This window comes from Corapipo altera, unplaced genomic scaffold (assembly GCF_003945725.1).
Source record: "Corapipo altera isolate COAL_440 unplaced genomic scaffold, ASM394572v1 301, whole genome shotgun sequence".
Taxonomy (NCBI): Eukaryota; Metazoa; Chordata; class Aves; order Passeriformes; family Pipridae; genus Corapipo; species Corapipo altera.
In genome coordinates, this window is record NW_020884926.1 from 3,636,645 (window position 1) to 3,651,077 (window position 14,433).

A 14,433-nucleotide genomic window follows, 5' to 3' on the forward strand; every position below is an offset into this window, starting at 1 on the left:
GGTGCAGGACCAGCTGCATTTTCAGGGCACTGGAGCCCATCCAGGAAGGCAGCTGGATGTGTGCTGTCTGTGGGCAGTTCGGGGGCCTCACCACTGGCAGAACCATTTTGGGCAGAGTGGAGGCAGCTCTTGTGCAGAGTTCAGTCCTGGCACACGTAAGGATTCCCACCAGGACTGGGGATGGGTACCTGCAGTGACCTGCCATGGGGGGCAGGTGCTGGGGAACGTGTCGGCCCCTGGCAGGCACCGTGAGGGCAATCACTGCAGAGCACAGGATGTGCTGGAAACATGCACTGGGGCTTTTATTCCCTCAAAGTAACTTGCTCACTTCCTCATAAAGTGGCATCTACTGCCTGTCCCAGAGCAGGGATGCTGGTGATGAAAGCCTGTTCCAGACCCACCTTGGGTGTGGAAGTGCCCAGGCCTGGGATGAGTCCTGGGTAGGAGCACAGGGGACAGGCAGGTTTTTAGCTCATCTGTAGTTCTTCCCACCAGCCCCCTGGCAGCTGGAGCAGCTGTACCAGGGCACTGTGCCCACACTGGGGCTGTCAGGGACATCCTCACCCCTGATAGCAGCCAGGACTTTGGTGTGCACAGGTTTCTGCAGCAGGAAAAGCTGCCGAGCAGCCAAGGAGGAAGGCTGGCTCTGGGATGTTTGATGGCTGGGGCACAGCTCTGTGTTCTTGCTGAGTTCTACAAAAGTGTGTGACTGAGGAGATCTACTGCCCCCTCCCCTTCCATCCAGACAGGATGTTTCATTCAGGCTCCTATCTTTTTTGTGTGGGTGAGTCAAAGATGTTGATTTGGGGCTTTGAGTGTCACTGTAAGGCTTCAGGTGGGTCTCAGCAAGGGCAGTTCCACCATGGATCCCAATCCAGCACCCTGAGCCTGTAGGCCAAGGTAGGAGGGGAAAAGTCAAAATGTGAACGGTCACCTCTCTAATTCCACATCCCAATTAGCAAGTTGTGGAGCTGTGAGCAGGACTTTGCCAGGGGCCCTGATGGTACTTCCAATAAAACCACAGCACTGTGGAAAACCTTAAGGCCAGAATCCATGTAAAGAGAATTCCCTTCCTACTGCACTTCCCATCTGAGCATCACTGCTCCCTGTTCCGTGGGTGCAGGGCTTCCCAACACCCCCTGCTCCAAGCTCTTAAAAACATAAACCTCAAGCAAGAAGACAACTTGATCACTTAAAACTTTGGGGTTTTTTTTTCCAGTTTTTATTGAGTGAAAATGTCAAACCTTGCATCAGTCATGCAAAAAAAAAAAATCAAATAAATAAAACACATATATTAAATTTCTAATAGCACTAAATTCAAGTGGAAAAATATTCAGTTCTTAATAACGCAGGTGCTGAAGAGACCAGATTCAAGTAAATCAGAGCACACCATCCTGTTTAGGGTGTTTTTTTTCACTTTCTGCATTTTTGTCTCAAAACCTATATATATATCTATATATCTATATATATGTATATACATATAGATATATACACACACACATATATATGTGCATACATATTATTTTTATATTTATATATATACACATACATATTTATAAAACATTAAAAAGAGCATTGGTGGTTCAAGCATTTATTTCCCCCCCCTCCCCCACGGAAAGAAAAAAAAAAACAACAACAAAACAAAAAAAAATTACACATTTAAAATTCAAAATGAGCTAGCAATGGCTTATAGTCCTAGTGTGCAATATGGATATTACAAAAGGCTAGAATCCTCCCTCATTGTCTTTTTTTTTTTTCATTTTTGTTTTTTTAAAGTTGTTTTTGTTTTTTTTTTTGCTACATTGGAAAATTTTTTTTAATTTTTTTTTTTCTTTACAAAATTCCTTCCACGCAGACTTTAATCCAGTTGAGTTTGTGGCTAGAATGAACAATCTAGTCAATAGTTTTTGTTTCTTTTTTTTTTGTTTTTTTTTTGCTCTTCAGCAGTGAATGGTAGCAGAATCAGGAGGGTCCATCTCAAGGTTTATTTTGTTTGGTTTTTTATCTTGTTTTGGACAGAACAGTTCCGTTTCCTCTCTCCTCTTTCCCCTCCTCACAGAGTCAGTTGAATCTCCCTCTCTTTCTCTGGTCATTCTTTAAGCACATAATTTCAACAGCATTGACAGTCCCACTGATATGAGAGCTTGGAGTGACAAAGGCCTGCTCTGACGGGGTCCTTGGGCTGCTGAGGCCCTGGTTCAGAAAAGCACTTAAGCTCAGGCTTAAACCTGGGCCCGCTCAGAGTCATCTGCTTAAGGGTTTTGCTGAATTAAAGCCTGGACATGGCAGAATAAAAAGTCGGGTTTAACCTTGTTGACTTGTTGTTGTTGTTGTTGTGAACAGAGACAGTGTAAGAGTTACAGGAGCAGGAGGAGGATGCTCTGGGGCCGGCCCGGCCGGTGGCCACTATCCTGCCAGGGCACCTGACCCTGCCCAGGGGTCACCTGGAGCAGCAGCCTGGGGGGAAAGAACTCTTGTTCCCTGTGCCAGCTCCCGGAGAAGAGGGGAGAGAACTTTGGGAGAAGGGCTGAGATATCAGGGAGAAGTAAGGGCGCCTTGGGGGAGAAAATGGTGTGCATAGATAAACACAGGCCCTTGTGGCACGTTGGGCCCCACAGAAGGACGTGTGACACGGGGCCCATCCCGGCGGATCCCGGCCCGCTCCTGCCCCCGGGATGTGTCCCGGCCAGCGTCAGGCAGAGCTGCTGGACATGTCACCCCCTCTCTCCACACACTGCTGCTTTCCTGCTTTCCCCACTGCTGTGCAGTGACTCCTGGTGAGATATGAAAGGGGAGAGGTACAACGCTGTGTCCCGGTGCAGGTTCCCAGCTCCCGGCAGCAGGGACAGGGCCCGTCTGTCCCCAGGGACACGGGTGGCCCAAGGGAGCCCTGTGCTGGCCCTGGCACCGGGCAGGGCTCGGTGCTGCTCCCACAGTCACTGACAGACATCCTGTGTTTCAGTGGTACAAAATCATCACATCTGCTTTGCAAGATGTGGCTTTGTGTTACATCCAAGGATTCCTCCTGGAGCCCATCACCATCCTATCTAAGTATTGGACATGGGGAAAATGTACAAGTACAGAACCTGCAGCAAATGCTGGTAAAGTTAAATATTTTTCTGCCCCATCCCATTTTGAGAAATTCCAGGGCATCATTCCATCACTCTGCCCCAGGAACATGAGCTTCATTCTATTCAGGAATCAGGTTGTGCTAGGAAACACACAGCTGAGGGCAGGGGATATACCAAACAAAACAAAAACAAACAAACAAAAAAAAAACCCCTATAAAAATAAAAGCCACACAAATAGCTGATAGAGGAAAAGAACTCCAAAGAATTAAATAAACTACAAACTAGTAATAACAATATTTCATTTGTTTTCGTTTTTTCTTTTTTTTTTTTTTTCCATTTGTTTCATCTCTACAAAATTCAAGTTAGAATTCGGAACCGTGCAGCTCCGGTCAGTGCTGGGAGTGTCAAGTCAGCCTCAAACCGCAGCGTTAAGGCCCCCCCTCCCCTGCCACCCCCCACAAACAAACACTACATTGAAGGAGAGAGAAAAAAATAAAAAAAAAAAAAAAGGAGAAAAAAAAAATTGCACACAATTAACCATATCTAAGGGCTATCCAGAAGGCAGGTGACCCCCCCCTCATCCCCCTGGCATTGGTGGATTCTCTTTTGTTCTATATATAGTAATAACCTTTACAGGAAAAATACTGTACAACTTTTTTTTTTTTTTTGCCTTTCCTTTTGAAACATTATCTGAACATTCTGTCCCCACATTTACACAGCTGAGCTGCTTGTTTATAAATCAGACCTGATCTGCACCAGTTCCTTAGGGAAATAATTAAAAAAAAAACAAAACAAAACAAAACAAAAAACCAACGCAACCTAAACTTCTTGAGGCCTTTATCTGTTCAGAGTGAAAACAAATCCCGGGGATCCCTTGGAGCTGAAGGGCTTGTAGAGCTGAGGAGGGGAGAGGGCGCCTGCATGGCATGAGAAAAAAATAATTAGGTTTTTTTTTTTTTAAAAAAGGGACAAAGCTCAGACTAGGCTGGTATACTTAAAACTGGCACCGAAATAACTATTATCAGAATTAATTCATACTAGTCCTTCTGGAGCCCTGGTGTGTGTAGACAAGCCCTCTCAGGCAAGGATTTGGGGTCAAACAGCCACTGGCTCACCTGCCGGAGTCCGGGACAGTGTCCTGTAGTGTGTGTTCCCAGACCAGGCTAGGAAAGGAGAGCAGGGAAGAGCTTGGAGCAGGGACAAGCCCGAGCTGCTGGAGGTGGCAGGTCCAACAGTGTAGGTGCATTTGCTCCCGCAGTGCCCGAGCCCCCGGCCCTCCCTGTCCGAGTTCTCCCCGTGGCCCCGGCCCTGCGGCACCTCCCCAGCGCTGCCCTGGGGGCTGCAGCGGGACAGGCGTGTCCCCTCCCATCCAGGGCCGAGCAGGACACCCACCGTGGATCCCGGGCCTGTCCTGCCTCCTCCTGCCTCGGCAGCGCTGCCTTGGCCTCTCCCAGAGTCACCAGGGCTCCGTGTCTGTCCTGTCCTGGTGCCAGGCTGGGGACAGGGCTGGGCACGGGACATTCCTGTCCTGGTGCCAGCGCTCGGGGCAGAACCCGGACGCTCCTCTGAGCACGGTGCTCCCTGTGGGACAGGGCAGCTCACAACCTCCTGAGATGGGGATACTGAAGCACCACAAAAACGCCTCACCCTCAGCAGAGAGGAAGCACCTGGGGGTTGGGATGAGATGGAACTGGATGGTGGATTAACCCCAGTCCTCCAGTGTGACAGACCCTGTGACTGCCCGCTGTGTTCTTCCCAGGTTACTTCAGCTAAATCCCTACAGGCAGAGCAGCAGGGATGAGGAGAGGTGTCCTACAGAGAAAGTGTAGACTGAGAAAGTTTTACAATATAAATAGCATTCAAAATTATTATCATTAACAGTAAAAAGGATCTGGAAGAACAGAGGAGTGTCCCATTCCCACCCCTGCTCGTTCATTAATGCGTCCTCATTTATGTGACAATAAATACCCACTCCCACCCTGGCTGTCTGATGCCATTCATTTAATGCTGGAGAAAGAAGGGGGAGGGGTAGAGAGAGAGCACACCCCTCACCCCTCCTTCCCACTGGCAAAAGCTGAGCTACTTGTCTCTGTGACACCAATTCCTTGAATTTTATATATGTGTGTGTGTGTGTACATTATATATAGAGAGACACACACACAAATATATATCTCTAAAATTCATTACCTGCTGTTCCCACCCACCCCCCTCCAAGAAGTGGAGATTATTATTATTATCGTACAACTGAAAACATGGAAAAATAAAACCCAGAAAGAAAATTGGGGGGATAGAGCCCCACCCATAACAAAGGGTCCCCAGATGGGCACAGGCCCCACACACCATGCAGGGAGCAGGGAAGAGCAGCGGGTACCCTCAAGGTTCATGTCCATATAAAGGGTATTTTTTGCTGCATCCTGCCCCCTGTTCCGGGATCTGCAGAATGGATGAGGCAGCACCAGTCCTGCTGCAAACCAATCTCTTATGGGGCCTGGGGAGGAGCAGGGGTTTCCTTCCTTCCTCTCTCTCGTGTGTGTGGCACGGAGTTTGTTTTTCATTTGCCATCCCAATCTTTGTTCTCGCCTCACATAGGGTCCTCTTAGTAATTCTGTGTAAGAGCAAAACCAAACCACTGCCGTCGTTGTCTCTTGGATTAAGGAGAAGCTGCTGGAGCAGTGGTGGAGGCTGGGGCAGCAGCTGGAGCTGGAGCAGGAGCAGGAGCAGGAGCTGGGGCTGGAGTGAGGGCTGGCTCGCCCTGTGGCCTGGAAGCATCGCCATGGTCTGTGGAAGAAGCAGCCTCCTCTGGTTCTCCATCTTCTTTAGTGGCCAGGCCTTCAGGGTCAGGCAGCGATTCTTCAGAATCCGTGTTCAGGTCTTCCTCTTCATCGTCCTCGTCGTCATCATCATCATCATCCTCCTCTTCATCATCCTCCTCTTCTTCATTCATCTCCTCCTCGTCATCCTCTTCATCCTCTTGGGAAGAGTCATCCTCGTCCTCCACATCACCAGAGCCCGACGCCCCCGGGCCCCTCTCCTGGGCCGCGGTCCCGGCTCTGCTCGGGGACGGGCCCTCGGTGGCCTCTGCCTGTTTCTTGCTGAGGTCCAGGGAGTCGTTGAGGCCCACGCCGGCCGCGTTCTGCAGGAAGAAGAGGGAGCTGTTGTTGTCAGTGCTGAGGTTGAGGGAGCTGTCCAGGTTGATGGAAGAGTTCTGGATGTCATACTCGAGGGTGGAGTGGGCGAGGCCCTCGGGGCCGGGGGAGATGGCAGGCAGCTCCCCTCGCTCCTGCTTCTCGTGCTTGCGCTTGTGCGAGTCCATCTGTGACATGCCCACCACCGTGTGTTTGCAGCCAGGGTAGGTGCAGTGGAAGTGGGAGCACTTGAGTTTGTACTTGCAGTCGGGCACCTCGCAGTCCACGCTGGAGCTGAACTGGCAGAAGCCCGCGGCGCTGATGACGTCCTGCTTGCCGTGGTGCTTGCGGTGAGCTGTCACCTTGGTGCTGTCAGTGCAGCGGAAGCCGCAGCGCAGACAGTGGAAGTGTGTGCTATTGCCAGAGAACTGACAGTCTGGGAAGTTACAACTCAGCGAAGACTTGAAGCGTTTGAAATCATCCAACACCAGGTTGTCGACGCGGTCGTGGTGCTGCGCGTGCTTGTACATGTGGGTGCGGCCGCAGAACTTGTAGCCGCAGTTCTCCCGCGTGCAGTGGTAGTGGGTCACCTTGAGGGAGAACTGGCAGCTGGAGTCCTTGCAGTCCTCGTAGAGGTCATAGCGCCGGAATCCCTCCAGCATCATCCCCTCATCCAGCATCTTGCGGGAGGACGCGGTCTTGCGGCGCTTCCCGAACGGGGACATGTCCTCGATGATCCAGAAGCGCTTTTTGGCCCCCGAGGCAGTTGGCATAGTGATGGTGTTCCCTGGGGAGAGAAAGCGAGAGCGGTGTTGCTGACAGCCAGGTCTCTGCATCTCCCAGCCATCCTGGCAAGCTCATCCCTCGAGCTCTGAGTGAGCCTGAGCTCCGCGATCCAGCACTGGCTGACGCCTGCTGGACATCACTTCCTCAATTTTCAGCATATCCTGCCTTGCCTCAGCTGGTGAAGCTGATCTTGTCCAAATGCTAACTGTTGCTTCTCTATTTGATACTCTCACAGTTTCTCCTGCTGCTTAATTAATCTCTAGTCCCGTTTTCCTCAAATGAGACTTGAATAGGGAGGAGCTGGCTTGTTCCAGTCCAAGGACTAAGGTATGTTACTGCAGTTCTTCACCACTGGAGTGGTGAAGGAGTTTCAGGGTGCTAAAAGCCAGGATGTGTGCACTGTTCCACCTAGCCAGGCTCTTGAAATCCACTACCATTGCCAAGGACAGGCAGGAGGTGAAGAAGATCCCATGCCTGATTAAAACTGCACGGGGGGGGATTTATAGAAACAGGATGGACTTTGGCCAGGAGACTGCACCATCCCTCACTGTAATGAGCCTACATATTACAGTGAGTGCACTTAGAAAGACAGATGGACAGATGTTCAATGGGGCTAATTCTCATCATCACTAGCCAGTGGACTCCGAGAGAAAATACCAGTTCTGCAGCTTTCCCCTGGGTCTCAAAAATCACATGATGCCCCCAGTAAATAAAGAGCCCTCATCTATCTTCCCTTTCATTCACAGGGCCAGTGCATCTGGCCAAGTGCTGCCATCCCCCAGGATCACACTGACATCAAGGACTCGACCTCATTATATCTATTAACTTTTTTTCCTTCTCTGCTTGCTAGTTCCAGAATCAAACCACAATCTCCAGTATCAACATGCAGCGCAGACAAGGTTGGAAGCAAGAATTTCTCACCAGGTGCAGAACCATGAGTGTAATTGGAAATTATAGCTTGCAACTAAAACATACTTCTTTTTTTTTTTGCCTCTTTTCCTGCTGAAACTGCCATCCTCTTGAAAAGAGACACCATTTGTGACACTCAGTGCCTGGGGCCTGAGAACCCAGAGCAGCTTGAATCCTTGTCTGGGAGACTGAAGGAGCAGTCATCTGTTTGACTGGTGTAGAGTTATTCCCTTTCTGGCTGATGCACAGGTATTCCAGGAATAGTATTCCATACTACTGTTGCCCTGCTGGCCCTTCAGTGACAACCCTTCAAGAGAAGGAGGTGACCACTGAGGGAACTCCCGGAGTTACCCTGGCACTGTAGGACACGAGTCACTGGAGTGGAGCAGGAACCTCCTCTCCCACATGGCCAGGCTAGAGAGGCTGCAGGATCAGCAAAGAACAGAAGGTTTCTCCACACCCATTTGTTCATGGCACTTGTGCTCAGGTTGCAGGTCAGGACATGAGCCTGGGGCTCCCAGAGCGAGCCCTTGGAGTGACAGGGAGCTGGTGCAAACTGCACGCTCGGGATAACTCTGTGTCACTGCAGGCTGGGGATTGGCAGGCGCTTCACTGCAGAATCTGGGACCAATTTACTCCCTGCTCCCCCCCGAACATCTGGTACTGTAAAATCCAGTTCTCCACTCCCAGCCAACTTGTGTGAGTGCATTTGTGCCTGGACAAGTTGCTGGTGTCCAGAGGAACTCCTTATTTTTAGAAAATTATAGCCAAACCATCAAGTCCTTTAGCGTTAATTAGTGTGAATGCTCATACTGTCTGTCTTCAGATGGGAATATGGGACACGTCATCTTTGGGGAAAGACTCTGGATGAGAAATAAGTAGAATTTAAATTGTACCTGTTTAAAACTCAATGTATCTACTCAGCTTTTACAACAGTTAAACAGATGTGCTTAAAACTTTAGTTGAAAAGCAATTCTGTTTCCTCGTACAGGCAAAGTTTCGGAGTAAGGGCATGATGGAGAGAGATGACACCTTGGGGCACTCTCCTCCTTTGCCACCAGCCAACCTTCAGTCCCTGCACCCCATTTAACATTACAAGCCTCAATGGATGTGATCCCCAGCAAATCTCAGTGGTAAATGTTTGCCATGAGCTTGTCTCTCCAACTACCAAACTATACATAGGTAAAAACAAGAAACTTAAAAGTCTTTGATTGGAGGAAGCACAGCACAAGGTTAACATGTTTCAGGTTGCATGCAAATAGTTAAAAAAGAAGCAAAAATGTAGGTTCTTGTGAATTTTGTTAATTGGCACACACTCCTCTGGACAGGGCAAGGATCCTTCTCCTGCCGAGTCCCATGAGAAAAACCCATGAACTTCCAAGGGGAGTTGGTCCTCCAGCCACAGTCCCAACCACTGACCTCGGATTTACACATTACTAAAACTGGCAGGAAGAATGACTGGGACATTTGTAGGCTGCCAGAAGCCTCTTAAGTGTGAACTTTAAGCATATGCCCTTAATTAACTAGAAAAGAGTTGGGAGTTGGGAGAAGAAGCCAAAACTGAGACACACCCTAAAAACCAATCCCAGCTGGAATGAGAATCCCCAGCCTGAGACATCTCTGATCTTAGTCACACATGGGAAACATGGCAGCTTAAAACTAAAAAATCTCTCTGTGTTTTCTGCAGCTGGTTAGAGCAGATATAAATAACAGTGAGTGTGAGAAACAGCCCGAGCTGCCTGATGATGTCATGGTGTGACACTGCATGGACTTCACGGGGAAGGCCCTGAGCTGTGGCAACACATGAAGCTCCCAAGATCAACAGAAACACGGGACCTGGTACCTCCTCAGACATGGACCTGCCAAGATACACGTGCAGCAGACTATGGCAGGCACTGGGCTGGGTGGCCTGGAAGATCTAACCAAGAATCCCAAGTCCCATTAATGCCACATGAGCCAAAGTTTGCTCTGTGGCCTCCTTGATGTTACCAAGAGGCTGAAAGTGCATTTTAGCTGTGGATTTTGTTAGGTTTTTCTCATAGGTAGGAATTGGTGGGAATTGCTCTCAGGTACCTGAGTGTCTGTGAATGATTTGCTGTGGTTTTGGTTCCTTTAGCTGTGGTTACTGTGTGAGCAGGGAGAGGGAGCAGGCACAGGCAGGTCCCTGGGTAACGTTAGATAAGGCACAGAGCGACCTCGGCTGCTCTACTGACCCAAAGGTGCAGAGAAAAAAACGTGGGCAGGGTGAGTGGGGAAGGAGGTGGGCACAGGACACAGAGAGAAAGCAAAGAAGTGTTACCTGCTGCATCCTGCACTAAGGGAACGTCACTTTTTACTGGAGTTGGAGTGGCAATGATGGGCGAGAACCCAGCGGTGCTGGCGGCAGGCATGACAATGCCTCTGCTGGCTCCCAGAGTGGCACTGAGCAGGGAGTACGAGAGACAAGATGGAGAGAAGAGATAGGGCAGGGTGGGGAGGGGAGACCTAAGCAGGGCTTGTGAGAAAGATGGAGGCAGAGATGGTGGTGGAGGTTGTGGTGCAGTGTGGGCATCGTCGGCAGCAGCAGTAGCAGTAGAAGGAACCAGGCAGCCTGGAGAATGTGGAGAGAAAAAAAAAGCAGAAAAAAAAGAAAAAAAAAAAAGAAAAAAAAAGAAAAAACACAACAAAACAAAAACCAAAACAAAACAAAAAACAAAAGAACTGAAATGAGAACCCAAGAGCAGAAGCAATATGATGAAAATGGAAAATACATTCACAAATGTATGAAACAGAACTGTAATGGAGAAGGAACAGAAGGTGAGGAACTGACAGCACCAGGAAGAGAAGGGTTGTCTCTGCAGGAAGTAGGGTGTCTTTATGGCATGGGGGAAGAGCCACAGGGTTTCAGGCAGGAATTCCTGATTGACTGGTCCTTGTTCACCTATGTGGTGCCTGCCTGTTCCAACTACCAGCTGTAAGGGTGCTCTCTCTGACATCTGGGGGGTGGAGCTGCTCCTGCCTGGAGAGCATTTCCTAGGAAATGTGACTTGGGCCACCACTGACACAGGAGAGTGTGCCAGGAACCACTGCCCACAGAACCCTCTGGAGGAGCCACAATGTCATGGGGCAACCACTGTGGGGACCTGGCAGTGCCACGAGGCTGACTGGGCCATGGGATGGCCTTCATCTGGTGTGGGAAAGAAAAGTAGGAAAATTAAAGCAAACTGAGGCAGCCTATGCAGAGTATCACATTTAACCTGGGAAGGACAGCTTAGAGATCCCTGAAACCATGAGATGATAGATAACAGAACTCCAAACTGGCACCTGAGTCCTGACAAGCTGACCCTGTAACACAGCGCAGTGTGAGATGGCTGCACATTACCCTGGCAAATGGGACACAAGGGCAGGAATTTAATTCCCAAAAGAGGGGGTGATGGGGGTCTCCTCTGTGCAACACTGCACAAAGTGGAACAAGAGTTTCTGTGTGAGGAAGGGAACTCTCTGAGCTGCTTTTATATGGAGTTTCCTGAAGATGTGGTAGGTTTTATCCCCTGTGTAGATAATATTTGCTGTTGTACAGTCCTTCTGTATCTCACCAGTACAGGAAAGTACCTGACTTCAGATGCTGCTCGAGGAAACACAAAAAGGTACCAAGGGAAATGCCAAGTACAGAACAGGACCACAGCTTTTTTTTTTTAAAATCAACTATTAAAATAGACTCAACTCCAAGACCCAGGATAAAAACCTCTCTTCATGGGCACAAAAAAGATATGCTGTTAGTTCCTGGATGCTTGAGGTGCACATTTTGATGGACCTTTCTCTCAAGTGCTGGAGAGAGCTGCGTTAGTGTGAGGCACTACTGTGAAGTTGGTACAGTTCATATTTTAAGGTGCAGCTATCCCTTGGCCTCTCTTCATGAGTTTATCTCCCAAGAGGGCAGGCAACTGATGACCCATTTCACACCCCTGCCCTTCTGCCTTACCTGCTGATGTACTTTCATTGCCCACTGGAGTGCTGGAGCAGCTGCGGTCCATGTTGGAAGATTCCGAGGAGATCCCCCCAGGGCTACAGCCAGTGTAATCCATGTACTCATCTGTTTCCGTGTCCATCATGCTGGGGGGTCCCTGGAAGGAAGCTGGGGTTCCTGATGAGGCTGGGCTGGGTGCCATGCTGCCAACCTGGGGGAGATTCTCATTTCTTGGAGTGTGGCCAATAACCTGCAGCAAGAAAACAGGACGGGGACTTTCACACCAAAAGCGAGATGCCAAGACCAAAACCATCTGTCTGCACGTTTATCTCTCCAGTTCATGAGGGATGGCTGGAACATGCTTGTGAGTGGAACCCATGGCACTGGGAGAGTGAATCTTCCTGCACGGGGAGCTCAGAGCATTAAACTTGGCACGGGCACCCTGGTATGTGAATTGTGATGCACTCAGAGGCTGGGAGTGTTAATCTTGGCACCACCTCCTGGTGTGTGGATTCTGAGGCGTTCACAAACAGGAGGTGATAATCTTGGCATTGCTGCCTCACTGTGTAGGTCCTGCTGCAGTCAGACCCTGGAAACATGACTGTCAGTGCTGAGACACGGGGGACACACGTGTGTGCTGTGCTCACAGCGGCCTGGCCTTGTCTGGACAGTCATGGGTTGGTACCCAGAGTATATCCCAACACTGCACCAACTGCCTACAGAGCACCATGGCATGGGAAAAACTGGAGGCAGTGGCAGCCCAGCAGTCTGGTCAGCTCTGCCACGAGCCCCAGGCTGTGGTTTGATCCTTGTTTAGTTGTTTGCTGGACTGCTCCATGGGCTGAGCCCAGACCAGGATGAGTGCTGTGTGCTCCCAGGACTGCTCAGGCCACCACTGCTGCTTCTCACTGACACAGGACTGCCAGTGAAAGGAGATGGAGGTCAAACCCAGCATCCCCTGCCCACCATGCACTAAAATTCTCAGGTCTGAACTCAGCATGTGCTACAAGAGTAGTGAACACAAATCTATTTGTTAAACCCTGAGTTTGACTCTTGTACCTAAGCTTTCTGTGTAAAGACCCAAAGCTGCCTCAACAGCAACACCAGTTCCTTGGCATCTGTGAACTCATTAAATCCAACAGCACTAGGCTTGAACAGTTCACTTACTGACAGTAGTTAATAACTAACAGGGACCTCTCATTCCCATGTTGTGGAATGAAAAGAGGGTTTCCATCTTGCTTCTACAGATGGTCCCTTTTGTTTTCCATATACCAGATGATGTTCTTATGGTCAGATCAGCCACAGGCATTTAAATAAAGCCAGCTTGTTTCATCTCCCAAGTCAATGGAAGCTAAAGCAACTGAGGAGCAAGAACGAGCAGGAGGTGGCAGGAATGCTGTCCCTTGGAGCAGCAGCTCAGTTCTGAAGCTCTTCCATTTATTCAGGGAACAGATAAATCTACTCTGCCAGTTGCTCTCAGTTACGTGTTAGAAAAACAGCAACTGCATCACTGCTACTTCCTGAGAGAGGACAGGAGTGCCCCAGCTAACTCCACATCAATAAGGGAAGAGAAATTTCAAGCCTGATATTTCTCCCATCTTAGGTGGAAGCAGCAAATGATTCTTTATGTGCAACAGGAAATGTTTGCTTTAACCAGCACGTTCAATTCTTCCACATCCTAAGCACTTTAATTTTAATAAGCCAATTGTGTATACTGAGAGAGTTGGGAGAAAGTGCAAGCTGTAAATATGATTATTTTAGTGCTATCCTTCTCAATTTTTTTCCCCATAATTCACAAGGAGAAGCTGTTTACACTAAGCAATGCCTTGCTGTCTGTGCTTCATCATCTTTCCTCATATCGTGTAAGTCCAGCCAGGTAAAGCCACTCTGGGTGTCCTCCCATATCCCAGCAGGATCCCCCAGTGCAGACACACATCCTTAAGAGTCTGGGTCCAAGTGTCCTGGCCCTGCAGCAGCTTTGCAGCCAAAGGGGCCAATGCTGCCTGTGGATCTACAGCTCCAATAACAGGAGTTACCTGAGTGGGAACACGATCGAAGTTCTTCCCCAGCATCCTCCTCATGTGCTTTCTGGCGTGGGATGTCATTTGGTGCTTGAGCAGGAAGGAGAACTGGCAGCCCTCTCGGATACAGTGGAAGTGACTGTTCACCTGGTTGTATTTGCAACCTGCAGACACAAAACCCATTGTATGTAGTGCATGAAGGTATGGGGAGGGAGCAGGGCTGGGGGGAAGGTGGTTGGACAGGACAAAGCTGCTGCCACGTGGGTTTCTGGGGGATTGAACATTATCAATGGCTGTGGCTTCTTCAGGAACAGTCTTGAAGGTAAAAAAACAAACCCACAGTCTATTGCCTGCTGAGCTACTGCAAGAGAGGATTACAGTGTATGCTGATTTAAGAAGTGAGCCTGAGCCGAGTCCCATCCCTCATTGTTTCATTATAAAGAAAGGAACATTACCATTACATCTAGTCGTGCCTAATGCTCTCCAGTCTTAGCTAGTGCCTTTTCTTTTACAAAGAGAACAAAACCAAGACATTTAGCTGTATCACAGAAGTTACAGTCAAAAATACACGCTCA

General features: G+C 49.2%; 1 protein-coding gene across 8 annotated transcripts in view; it reads right to left on the reverse strand.

The window, feature by feature from the left end:
• Nucleotides 1-1,199: 1,199 nt before the first annotated feature.
• CASZ1 (castor zinc finger 1) overlaps nt 1,200-14,433 on the reverse strand; it is a 278,435-nt gene continuing 265,201 nt past the window's right edge. For 7 of the 8 annotated variants that reach the window (XM_027658154.1, XM_027658151.1, XM_027658155.1 and 4 more), the window contains 4 exons: nt 13,874-14,022; nt 11,853-12,087; nt 10,191-10,481; nt 1,200-6,983 (listed from right to left, as the gene is read on the reverse strand). In XM_027658154.1, coding sequence (XP_027513955.1) covers nt 5,722-6,983; nt 10,191-10,481; nt 11,853-12,087; nt 13,874-14,022 — 1,937 coding nt within the window. In that variant the 3' untranslated portion in view covers nt 1,200-5,721. The remainder of the gene's footprint in view (nt 6,984-10,190; nt 10,482-11,852; nt 12,088-13,873; nt 14,023-14,433) is intronic. The other variant, XM_027658157.1, reaches the window with a different exon arrangement.